General features: G+C 32.9%; 2 protein-coding genes and 1 long non-coding RNA gene across 3 annotated transcripts in view; 1 reads left to right on the top strand and 2 right to left on the bottom strand.

The window, feature by feature from the left end:
* Nucleotides 1–12,987, top strand: part of LOC135849375 (uncharacterized) — a 498,164-nt gene that overhangs the window by 208,261 nt on the left and 276,916 nt on the right. The window lies entirely within an intron of this gene.
* LOC135848622 (speckle-type POZ protein-like) lies at nucleotides 50–2,120 on the bottom strand. Its single transcript, XM_065368560.1, has 2 exons — nucleotides 1,987–2,120; nucleotides 50–1,375 (listed from the first exon to the last, which is right to left on the bottom strand). Exons 1-2 carry the CDS (start codon nucleotides 2,050–2,052, stop codon nucleotides 461–463), a joined length of 981 nt encoding a protein of 326 aa, XP_065224632.1. The 5' UTR covers nucleotides 2,053–2,120; the 3' UTR covers nucleotides 50–460.
* On the bottom strand, nucleotides 4,485–9,622 carry LOC135847555 (speckle-type POZ protein-like). The gene is made up of 2 exons (XM_065367117.1): nucleotides 9,350–9,622; nucleotides 4,485–5,578 (listed from the first exon to the last, which is right to left on the bottom strand). Exons 1-2 carry the CDS (start codon nucleotides 9,404–9,406, stop codon nucleotides 4,664–4,666), a joined length of 972 nt encoding a protein of 323 aa, XP_065223189.1. The 5' UTR covers nucleotides 9,407–9,622; the 3' UTR covers nucleotides 4,485–4,663.

The following is a 12,987-nucleotide window of genomic DNA, read 5'->3' as shown; positions in this document are numbered from 1 at the left end:
TAAATAGGTAAATTGGTAAATTTTGGTAAATTGGTAAATTTTGGTAAATAGCTAAATTTCGGTAAATTGGTAAATTTCGGTAATAATTTTGTTTTTTGTCAACAATTTTCCTGATATATTATTCCACTTGTAATATGACGGTTACGTCTTCATAAGTACGCTAATTTTTATTTGAAAATCAATTTCATAAAAGTGTAATATGATGGCTACTTATGATTGACTATTTTATTTTGTCAATGTTTTCGACTTTTCGTATTCATTAAATCGGTAAATTTGGGTACTTCCGCGCATTTTGATAAATTAGTAAATTTTTAAGTAATGTCTGGTAAATTACTGAGATAAATGTTGGTAAATTACTGGGGTATATTTAGAGCAAAGTCGGTTGATCTTGCGAACTGCGCAAGATGTTTTTTTGTTTTTGTTTTTTTTTTTAATGAATTAGAGGTAGATGGATGTATTTTTAACCAAGCATAGTTTTATTGTGTGCTTGTTCGCAAGTTTCTCTCAGCCCATTCACACCATATTTGGTAGCAGCTTCAAAGAATCTGTCCGTTAGTTCCCCTAGCTGTTCACATTTTCCTGTATAAATGTACCGCAGCATCGCGCGTAGTACTTTTTCGTTCATGGAAGTAACGTTTATACGGATTTTTTTCAATTTTTCATTTTTCGAATCTTTTCTTCGAAACATGGCAGCGAAAATCGGACTTCGGGCGGACAAAATATTTTTATGGGCTGGATAACTGCTTCCATTCGTTATAAAAACGACGTCTGCGAATTTCGGGTTTTCCAGCATCGATTCCAAATTCCCAGTGAGATTAAATTTGATGGTGGTGGTCCCCGGTGCAGTACTGGTCGAAGAAACATGTTGAATAACCTCAGTTGGTGATTCAGATAACCACTTTATGTGGATTGAGAGGGTTAATGTGTCGTTTTGGAGTAAATGATTTCTAAAATAATCATTTTTCTTGCAAAAGTTTGGCCAACCCCAACAGTTAAATCCGTATCCGTATGCGCGTGCATATTTTGTTGGCGAATCATATTTGTGAAGTAATACTTCTTTTTTATTATTTATGATTGAAATATTTTTCTCTGCAGTTGCCTCTTCAACTGCACTGTCATCGTTTCGACATACATACACAGAAATCGTATCATTGTTATTATCTTCGCCATTAGGGTTGATCTCAATTTGCCATTCATATCTATCGGTTGTGGGTGCGCGTAAGTCGGGCGAGAAAATCGAATTTTCCTCAATTTGCTCGTGGAATCGGAACTGATGAATTGCCCAAATATGGTTTATTTCGTGAGTTCGCAAGTACGTGTCGCTTCGAATAAAATCTTCAATATGACTATTTGAAGGGAGTTTTGAGGGTTCGCTCTGGAAAAAAATGTTCTCATCATTTGATACAAATCGGGTCTTTTTATATTAAAAAGCTCTATTTTCACAATCATAACTTTGAATGCCTAATGGCAGAAACATTTTTAAACTGGACACAGCTGAATAATAGACATCACTAGCCAAAATTTCAGATACCAAATTGCATATTTTAGATTTTTTATTGATTTTTAAAAATCAAAATGGGGCAAAAATTGCGAAACAAATTAGTTAAAGATTTTCCAAATTGACGTGGAAAATTACAATTTGATGTAGAACCTTTTTCCGACCTCTCACTCCACCCCATGAATCAATTGGTAAAGATTTTCTACGTTTTCGATCAGTCCTGAACCCTTCAGATGATTTTGTAAAGTTGAAATAGATATTTTATTTTATTTTTTGATCCCAATTTCAACATACTGAGCCGATTGAAGGCGGTTTCACATCGTTCCGGAGACTCCAGCTATATTCTGGAAATTTCGCCCCCCCCCCTCCCCAAAAAAACACAAAAATTGTCCAAATTGATTTAAATTTGTATTCATAATTTTCTGCTGTAAGTTTCGAGCTTGGATAATGAGTACGTATTTAATAAGCTAGTACTGGTAGTAACTTACCTGATCAGTGGTGCAATAAGAGAGGAGAAATGCTGTCAAAATTGTATAAAATGTGTTCATGTTCATTTCAATATTCAATGAGTATTGAGTGGTTAGAATCTTACACGTGAATGTGTTGAATGAAGAACTGAAGTTGATTGCTTTCAAACGGATATAACTTAAGGAAGATAATTTGTGTTTATCTCAGTTTCAAATGATTCGAATAAATTTTGAAACGTGTATTATCGGATCGTTTTAATTAAGCGTCAATTTTTCGTATATTTTGACTTCGATTCCAAACAGATGATTCTGATTCGATACATACCTACTCGTGTATTCATTTATTAATTTGCTTTTTAGTAGCATCATAAAAAATTCATTCCATTTGGAAGTTTTTTCCCTTAAAAAATCATTCTTTGGTTATTTTTATTGAGATGGAGTTGTCGAAATTTACCTACACAAAAAAGTCACTTTTTTCACCGAAAATGCGAGAAACGACCTGTTTTTTTTTTAAAGATCGGCTGAAAGTCCGATTTTTGCCAGAATTACCAAACAGTCTCATTCTTTTGACAAAACACGTAGTCAAAAAGTCCCAGTTTTTACCAAAATTTGTTGAAAAACTTCTGCTTTTTTCGGCAAATCATCCATAAAGTGTTGATTTTTACCTTAGCTACCTATCTAAAAATCACATTTTTTTCTTACCAAAACTGTTAAACAATTCTTATTTTCTCCTCAAATTGCAAAAAATTTTAATTTTTGCCAAAATTATTAAAAAGTGTTCTTGTTTGAGAAAATACTAATTTTCTTTAAAAAATTTCCTAAAAAGTTCTTTTACGTAGACAAACCAGTGACTTCATTATGGGAAGGGGGTGAGGAGGCGAGTCATCCAAACTCAAAAATGCAGTAGTCTCAGTCGTCAAAGTTGACTCAGTTGGAAAATTTGCTGATTCTCACTCTTCAGTTTGAAAAAATGTTCTAATTAAATAAAAGTGAAAAATTTTGAAAATTTCAACTTGATTTCCAAGATGAATGGTTGCCAACTGGATTTTCCCATCGTTTTTATACTTTTACCTCTCATAACACTTTATTTTCAATTTTGAATTTTTTAAAAACAAAAATCGTCATTCGAATTTTAACCGTTTTATTTTGAAAAATTATTAAAAATACGTACTTTTTTCACAAACATCGTTCTAATTTTTCATTAAATTTTTGTATAATTTTAAAAGATTTGTTATGTTGAAAAAAGTTTTTTATTCGCCCAATTTCATTACATTAGCAAGAACCTTACAAGGTGAAAATGAAATCAAAAATTGAAATGAATTGATGAAATTATTTTTTTTCGACATCCGCTTGCTTTAAAGAAAAACGTTCGGATGTCTGAAGGCATTATTATTTCGAAAAATTCGAATGTAAAAGTTTACCTTCCTCACCCCCTCCCTCTTTTTGAAAAATCCCAAGTGTTCAAAAATTGTCCTGCTAAAAGTTGCTGCTAAAGTCCTGCTTCTTTATTTTGAAATTTTATTGGACTATAGACACCCTGATTATGATTGAATGTTTTCTGTTAATCTAAAATTGAAATGTAATGTTTTCTATAGATTAAATAAGTTATTTTTACGTTAAAATATTTTTCAGTCGCTTTTTTGGTTACTTTTTCCGGATGCTTCTGTTACTAAGGTTACTTCTTTTGAGAAAAATTTGAGTACAATCGCTGTGTACCTATATCCATATATTTCATTCTTCAATAATTTTGAGTTGGAAATTTCAAAGCAAAAAAAGTCACTAGTTGGCATTTCTGTGTCTCCCCCCTCCCCCTCCAAAAAACGATTTCCGTAGGTACGTGAGATCAATATTCATCGAATTTTGAACAAATATATCTGGCATCGATTGCCTAGACTCGTGTCTGATGCTATTTATTGAAAAAAAGCAGGTGGAAAAATTAATATAGCTCGATCATGTCCTCAATAAGTGGTCTTCGTTGAAACATCGTCAAATTAGAGTATGATTTTTTTTTTTTAATTCATTATTTTTTGGGAATTAAAAAAAAATTTTGTTTTCTGTTTTTTTTTTGTTTTTAATTTTTTTTTTTTTGAAGGTAGCTAATAGAATCACTTTAGACCCGGTTTTTTTTTTAAATCAAAATTGCCGAAGAGAGATTTTGTTTACTAAGACAAAAATACGAACTTTTTTTCCTGAATTGCCCTAAAAAATCAAAATGCCAAGATTACCAAATAATTATTTTTGCCAAAATTTCAGAAGGTCTTGTTCTGTGATCAATATTGCTAGCGAGTTCTTTTTTCGCCAATTACGTGGTATTTATAATGGGTCAAAATATCCTAAATTGTAGTAAAGTTTTTGAAAAACTCCTGCCTTTTTGAAAAAACATTGACAAAAATGACAAAATAAATTTTGATTTTTGAATAAATTTCCAACAAAAAAAAAATAGGTATTTCCTAGTAACGTTAATTTATTTTTGTTTTTTGTTTTCAAGACTGCTGAAAAAGATCCCTTTTTTTGGTCAACATTTTTATTTATGAATTTGAAGATCGTAAACATGACATTATTGGTACTTATCTTATTTCAATAACATTTTTTCATTACATTTTCAAAATTAAAACTTTCCTAATAGTTAGTTACAGTTACACGAAAATTCTTGACTTTCTGCTGCAGTTATTCGTTTTTTTTTTAAATGGATGCATTTTTAACCAAGCGTAGTTTTATTATGTGTTTGTTCGCAAGTTTCTTTTAATCCATAGACACCATATTTGGTAGCAGCTTGAAATAATCTATCTGTTAGTTTTCCCAACGACGGTTCGCACATTCCTGTATAAATGTATCGTAGCATCGCTCGTAATACTTTTTCGTTCATCGGAGTAACGTTTATTCGAATTTTTTTCGATTTTGCATTTTTCGAATCTTTTCGTTGAAACATGGCATCGAAAATTGAACTTCGCGCGGCCAAAATATTTTTATGGGCTGGATAACTGTTTCCATTCGTTATAAAAACGACGTCTGCGAATTTCGGGTTTTCGAGCATCGATTCAAAGTTTTCAGTCAGATTATATTTGACGGAGGTGGTCTCGGGTGTAGCAGTGGTCGAAGAAACATTACGTTGAATATCTTCATTTGATGATTCAGATACCCATTTTATGTGGACTGAGAATGTTAATGTGTCGTTTTGGAGTAAATGATTTCTAAAATAACTATCTTTCTCGCAAAAGATTGGCCAACCCCAACATAGTTTTAAACTGCGTGCATAATATTTTCTTGGCGACATATAGCGCTGTAATAATACTTCTTTTTTATTATTTATGATTGAAATATTATACTCTGCGGTCGTTTCTTCAACTGCACTGGAATTGCATAGACATACGTATGAAGAAATCGTATTATTTTTATTATCTAGGCCGTTAGGGTATATCTTAATTTTCCATTCATATCTATCAGTTGTGGGTGCATGCAAGTAGGGTGAGTAAATAATATTAGTCTGAAGTTGCTCTTGGAATCGGAACTGATGAATAGCCATAATATGGTTTATTTCGTGAGTTTGCAAGTATATATCGCTTCGGGTCGAATTTTCGATATCACTGTTTGAAGGGGTTTTTGAAGGTTCGCTCTGAAAAAATTTCCCATATTTAATACAAATCGGGTCTCTTGATATATTAAATAGCTCAATCATAACTGCAAGGTTTTCTAATAAAGAGAGGTATTCCAAATGGCAGGAAATTTTCTTACTGGACACAGGCAAATAGAAAAAGCCGGCGGAGAATTAAATCACTAGCCAAAATTTCAGGTAAGTATACTATAACAAGGGAACCTCTTGAGGTGTCACACTCCGATTTGAACGGGACTGCGATTTTTGGAAAGAGCATAGTCTAAAACCCCCAAAATCAAATTTTCAGCTGCCCAAGTTCTTTTTTCGATTTTTAGCGATTTTTTGAAAATTCAAAATTGACTATTTTTGGCGATTATGCTTTTTGTTTAAAAGTACGTACTTGATCTGTAAAAGTGGTCAAAATAAGTCCCAAAACTAATATTGAATACGCAAATCCAAATTTCACCATTTCCAGCCATTCTGGAGCCTCCAGCGCGATTTTCCAATTTCTCCAGAATTTTGAATTTGCTCCAGAAGGCGTGAATATGAAGTTGGCTGGGCTGCTAAAAATCTAATTGTATATTACACTCGACCTGTTTAATGAGTTTATCCACATTTGAGCCGATTTTGAGAGTGACACCTCAAGAGTGGCTTTTTGAACATCCTTTTTCAAAATTAAAAAATCAAAAAAATCAAAAATTTCCCGTCTGTGTGGAAATTTTTGAAATTCATGCGAATCGGTGTATTTTGTTCAAAACTGACCCCCCAAATCCAAATTTCACAATTTCCAGCCATTCTGGAGCCCCCAGCGCAAATTTCAATTTCTCCAGAATTTTGAATTTGCTCCAGAAGGCGCGAATATGCAGTTGGGCAGCTAAAAATCGAGTTGTATATTACACTCGGCCTGTTTAACGAGTTTATCCACATTTGAGCCGATTTTGAAAGTGACACCTCAAGAGTGGTTTTTTGAAGGGTCACCTCGCTCCAAAATGGCTGGAAATGGTAGAATTTGTGCTCCGAGGGTTGGTTCTTAAAGAAATACAGCGATTCGTACAAATTTCAAAAATTTCCTCACAAACGGTTATCTTTTGATTTTTTTGATTTTTAGTGTGCGTAGCACACTATTGGTTTCGCTTTGAGAAATGAAATTTCATTATACACGAATGTTCTCTTAAACTATCCAACCGTTTTTTGTACCTATTGGACACCATTTGAGAATCATTAAGGCGGAGGGAATAGATTAATTTTCATTCAATTCGGATGGGTAATTGCTGAGTAATTGCAATTTTAGTTCATTATTTTAATGCATTAAATCCTAAAAAAGGGAAAAGGGGACTTGTAGAACACCTGCCGCTCATTGTACCCTGCTATACCCCCAGTCTATTCCATCACCAGCTGTGTTTCATTGTACCCTGTTACACCCCCGGTCTGTTAGCTGTAAATTCCAAGTGGGCGTGGTTTGGTGGGGCGTTTACCGAACAAATATATTATTTTAATGCCCTAACCCTCGTAGTAAAGTTGTGGCTGAGTGGTTAGGGCATGTAGGTAGGAATAGGAAATTTAGGGACCCAGGTTCGAATCCCCGTGAGGTAAGTAGGTAGGTGACGGATTTTTCGTATGAAAATTGGATAGGTAAATGCTTTGGAGTTACTATGTAGTAGTACATGGTAATGGGGCAAAAATGATGCTGAAACTGAGTTATGAATTATGATATCATTTGCGAACTAAAAATTCATTTCATTAATTTTTTGTCTACCTATAGCCATAAGTATAAAGTAAGAATTACCTTGACATGAATAATTTTTAACTTTTTACTTATAATTTAAAAATTACTTCAAAATGAGTAATTAAACTAATTTTTGTACAATTGAAACATGTAATTTTTATGTATCATGATTTAGTAAAAATTATTAAAACAAAATGATTTTTACTATTGGTACCTATAGCTAAATTTATTAAAATGATAAGTTTTACTGTACGATTACAGTAAAAATTATTGAATGGGATCTGGTACTTAATTGTGCTAAATACCAGTATTTAGTTAAATTTTTTTGTAAAAATTACCCATATTTTTTTCGTGTAATTTAGAGGCAATGCAAATTCTTAACATATTTTATAAGATTTAATTCTTAATTTAGAATAAAAAGCAAGTTCTGAAAATTGGTTTGAAAATTTATAAATTTGAAGACAATGGAAATTTAAAAAAAAATAATATGAAAATTTGTATTTAGAGACGCTGAGAATTCCAAAAATTGATTAAAAGTTCTGTAAGTTGCAGATAATGTGAACTTTAAAATTATATGAAATAAGTATTGTAATATTTACGAAGAAGATGAGAATTCTGAAAAATTGGAGGCAATGTGAATTCCAAAAATTGAGTAAACGTTTTACAATTTGTGGACAATATGAACTTGAAAATTGAATTTGAAATTTTTTAATTTAAAGACAATAAGAATTCTGAAAAATTATTCAAAATTTGACTATTTAGAGGCAATGTGAATTCTAAAAATTGATTGCAAATTTCCTAACTCAGCAGCAATGCAAAATTCTGAAAATTTATTGAAAACTTTATGAAATTGTAGCGATGGGGAATTCGGGAAATCGATTTGAAATTTTGTAAATTTTAAAACAATGCAAACTATGAAAAACAACTAGAAATTTCTTAATTTAGAAGCAATACAAGCTTATAAATTATTCTGAAATACCTATTGTAATTTGGAAAATATGAAAACACTGAAAAACAATTATTATTTTGAAGCAGTGAGAGTTTCAAAAATTCTCATCACTGTGACATGGTTGATTCACTTATGCACTACCTATAGATGTAATAACGGTTAAGTATAGCTGTAGAAAAGGCAGCTAGCTACGCACACTTTGCAGCTAAGCTTTTGCTTAGCTGTCTAGTTTAATTTTGAAAAAGCTGGTCAAAAACCCACTCTTGAGGTGTCACTCCCAAAATCGGCTCAAATGTGGATAAACTCGCTAAACAGGTCGAGCGTAATATACAACTCGATTTTTAGCAGCCCAGCTGCATATTCGCGCCTTCTGGAGCAAATTCAAAATTCATGGAGAAATTGAAAATCGCGCTGGAGGCTCCAGAATGGCTGGAAATTGTGAAATTTGGATTTGTGTATCTGATATTAGTTTTGGGACTTATTTTGACCATTTTTACTGTTCAAGTACGTACTTTTAAAAAAAGGCATAAATCGCCAAAAACAGTCAATTTTGAATTTTCAAAAATTCGCCAAAAATCGAAAAATAAACTTGGGCAGCTGAAAATTTGATTTTGGGGGTTTTAGACTATGCTCTTTCCAAAAAACGCAGTCCCGTTCAAATCGGAGTGTGACTCCTCAACAGGTTCCCTTGTAAGTTGCATATTTTCGATGGGACGAAAAATTCGAAAAAATCAGAAAATTTCTCCAAATTGGCGTGCAAAACTGAAATTTGATGTCCTCCTCCTCACCCCATGAATCGATTGGTAATGAATTCTAACCGTTTTGGAGCAGCTCTGGAGCCTCCAGCTGATTTTTGAAAATTAAAATTTTCACAAAATTTCACCCCATGTTTCTGGAATGCTTAAATTTATTTTATACGCCAATTTCAACGTGCTGAGCCGATTGAGGGCGTTTTTACATTATTCTGGAGACTCCAGTTATATTCTGGTAATTTCAGATTTCCAAAAAAAAATCCACAAAAACTCTCCAAATTGACTTCAATTCGTATATATTATTTTCTACTCGAGCTTGGATATGTAAAGTATTTAATAGACTAGTACTCGTATACATGACTTACTTGACCACCGGTGCAATAAAAGAGGAGAAATACCACAATCATGTAGAATGTGTTCATGTTTATTTCATCAGTGCAATGAAAAGGTGACAAATGTCGTGATAAAATTATGTCGAGGTTCCGAAAAAAACTGAATCATTCGTAGGTCTGTAAGATGAAAACTAATATTTTATTCTACAGAGATTTTGAAAAAAGTAAATGATTTGTTATCAAATTGTGTTAATATTATTTGATTAGGATTTCGAAACATACTCGACACTCGTACATATAAGATGGTATAGGTACAGAAATTATGCTACTTATGTATAATTTCTGTTAATCAAAGGTCGGTTTACCATTCAAATTGAAAATTGAGAAATCCTTTGATATGGATTTTTTAAAATATTTTTCAATTTCACGAATGAAGCAATCGATACGATGAACAGGAAATCATGAAAACTCTTGTATCATGTTTTGAATATTATATTTTCGAGGTGAGCCTTATAAAAAAGGGGAGGGGTGGGGAAAAATCAAAAAATGAATTAGGTATCTATTAGAAGTTTGAATTTAGTTCATTTAGAAATTCACTGAAGCTTGGGTCGTACGAGGACGACTTGGGTAGTGAGATACAAAAAAATTGATTCGAAATTTGTAATCATCCAACTACGATAGTTCATTTCATGTACAAAGTATACAGCTGTCATTAAACGTACTTAAATCTATATGACATTTTTGGGCATTGTTGCGAAACCTGAGGGAACTCGTATCAAAAAATTCAGTCAAAATTCGAAATCAGCGTGGGCAAAATCATCAACAGACGATGTTTAATGTTTTCATGTTTGTTTTTTTTCTGTTCCAAAAAACGAGAATGATCTGTGGAGTCTCGATTGTATTTTTCGCTCGATCGAGATATCGAAATCAATTCTACGCTTTGATCCTTATTTTATATGTACATCTTTAGAACCATAACCGAAATTTCAGCTGCCCAAATTGATCGTTCGAGTTTTGGCGAATTTTCAAAATTCAAAATTAACCGTTTTCAGTGACTGATGGGTGATTCATTTGGAAAAAAAAATAATACTCGTATATTCATTTAGCGAAGATTGCGACAATTTGTACCCAACTAATGTTAACCCCCCTCCCCTCCAATGGGCCGAATTCCAGTATTTTTGATCGTTCATGAACCTCCATGCTGAATTTTGATTTTTCCAGATGAAACTTTCGAGCTCTCTCGAAGGCAGTGAAATTTAATTTGGGCAGCTGAAAATAGAATTGTGGCTTGTTCTTGGCTTATTTTTTAACAAGGTGTATCTGCAATTCTGCATTTGTCTCAATTTTCAGGCAGATCCTCGAGCGAATTTTTTTTGGCTAGCATATTTTTTAAATGATGTACCTAACTAGAGAATTTAGGTCAGAAATGAAAACACCTTCGAGGTATGCTCCTGGACTTCGGCTCGAATTTGGATAAAACCTATTTTCAGTTGCCCAAATTACTTTCCTCGCTTTTTGAAGAAATCACCGGATATGGAGGAATTATGTTGGGGGGGGGGGGGGGGGTTGACACTGGTTTAAGGACTAAATGTCGTAAGTTTTACTCATTGAAGGCTTTACATACCCTATATAGGGTTTTTTTTTTAAGCATAAATTGCCGAAAATAGTCAATTTTGAATGTTTAAAAATTCTCCAAAAATTGAAAAATCAATGGAATCTTGATTTCGGAATTTTTCCAAAATTTGTGGTTTCAAACTTTTTAACCTGTAATTTCGTATTTGCGATTCACCTGCTCTGATCAATTCGGAACATCGAACATTGAAATCAAATCAATTTTTTGATTACATTTTCGGCAGTCGAAGTTGATTAATAACGCTTATACGGGAGCGATTTCAAGTTTTTGGAGAAATGTCAACTTTTTCTGGAGGCTTCAGATCGGCGCAAAAATGGTGGGAATTGATTGGAAAGGTCGACTTTAGTTTGGATTCAAATTTCTGTCTTTTAGTACAGTCATTTTAGCAAAAGTTTCAGTCGAACCTCGAAAAAATTGGGGCAAGCTGAATTTCACATTATTTGTTCAGATTGGTCTCTAAAACAACCCATCAAAAGTTGCACCCCGCAACTTGACCGCTACCCCCGCAAGAGGTCATTAACTTTTGCAGATACAGGTTTTTCGGCTGTATCGCCAAAATGAAGGGTCCGAGAGGAAAAATGTTCCAACAAAAATTGTTCTACGCTAAATTTCCTATCAGCATGACCAGTCCAGCTTTTCCCAAAATGGCGATTTCACCCTTACTGAGGAGCACTGAAAAAAAAAAACAATAAAAATTACTATTTCAGTACAGTAACCGGATCCAATCCAAAAATAATAGTGATTTTTACTCAGCCAAAAAATACATTTTACTATAGAATTAGGTAAAATTTATTACTCTCATAGTAAAATTTACTAATCTCATAGTAAAAATCGCAATATTTTTGAATGGGATCCGGTTACTGTATGAAATAGTAAAAATTATCCATAATTTTTTTTTCCGTGAGGGGGTGAAGTTGTCAATTTTATGAAAATTGTTTTAAAAAATGAAAATCGGCATTTTAAAACGTGAACTCGATTCACGGTAGACTCGAAAATATTTTGACCAAAGTTGTACACTGCAACTTGTCTGCAACCCCCGCAAAAGGTCATTAACCTTTGTCAATCTACGTTTTTCGGCTATATCGCCGAAATGAAGGGTCGGAGGGAAAAAAGTGATTGCACTAAAATTATTCTTCGTCAAATTTCCTAATAAGGATGGCCAGTTCAGTTGACATATATTTTTCGATTTTTGGTGAATTTTTGAAAATCAAATTTAGGTCAAAAATGAGAAAAAAAATCAAAATCTTACCAAATTGTGCTATAAAGCTTAAATTTGGGACATACCTTATTTTCGACCTGCCAAATCGATTGGAAACAATTTCAAACCGTTTTGAGCAGTTCTGGAGCCTCCAGAACGTTTTTGAAACTTGAAATGTCCACAAAATTTCATCAAATGAAGTTGGAATGTAGAAATTCACGCTGCAATCTAATTTAAACACGCTATTAAGTCAACTGCTGGTGGGTTTGAGTCATTTTGTGGCCACCATCGACTTTTTGAAAATTCTTGGAGCCTCCAGTAGATTTTTTAAACTTGAAATTTCCACAAAATTTCATTAAAAACAGTTAGAAAGCTAAAATTTATTCTGTAAACTAATTTCAATACGCTAGGGAGTCGACTGTAAGTACATTTCAAGTCGTTTTGGAGCCTTCAGCGAGTTTTTATAAATTACGGGAGCCTTCAGTAAATTTTTTAATTGTGTAATTTCTGCAAAATTTCATAAAAAGGAAAAGATTTTGTGGCATTTTTTGAAAAACATAAGTTTCTAAAAATCTGTTGTAGACTCTAAAACGGATTGAAACTGCCTGCGATCCATCTCAGAATAATGTCAAAAATAAGGTGTCTCTGTTTGGTGAAATTTTATGGAAATTTCAAGCATTAAAATATCTGCCGGAGGCTCCGATAATTTCCAAAAAGTCGCTGGAGGCTTCAAAACGTCTTGAAATCTACCGGTAGTCAACTTCATAGCATACTGAAATTAGTTTATACTTAGAGTGAATTTTTGCTTTTCAACTGCCTTTAATGAAATTTTAAGTTTCT

The sequence above is a fragment of the Planococcus citri genome, chromosome 5, assembly GCF_950023065.1.
Source record: "Planococcus citri chromosome 5, ihPlaCitr1.1, whole genome shotgun sequence".
NCBI classification, from domain to species: Eukaryota; Metazoa; Arthropoda; class Insecta; order Hemiptera; family Pseudococcidae; genus Planococcus; species Planococcus citri.
The sequence above is the reverse complement of the archived record's forward strand: the minus strand, read 5'-3'. Positions and strand labels throughout refer to the sequence as shown.

Excerpts from the sequence above, each read along its gene's own strand:
- LOC135848622 (XM_065368560.1), bottom strand. The coding sequence starts at position 2,052 with ATGAACATGAACACATTTTATACAATTTTGACAGCATTTCTCCTCTCT. Across the intron at positions 1,376-1,986 it reads CTTATTGCACCACTGATCAG|AGCGAACCCTCAAAACTCCC; the intron begins GTAAGTTACTAC and ends ATTTTTTTCCAG.
- LOC135847555 (XM_065367117.1), bottom strand. The coding sequence starts at position 9,406 with ATGAACACATTCTACATGATTGTGGTATTTCTCCTCTTTTATTGCACC. Across the intron at positions 5,579-9,349 it reads TTTATTGCACCGGTGGTCAA|AGCGAACCTTCAAAAACCCC; the intron begins GTAAGTCATGTA and ends AAATTTTTTCAG.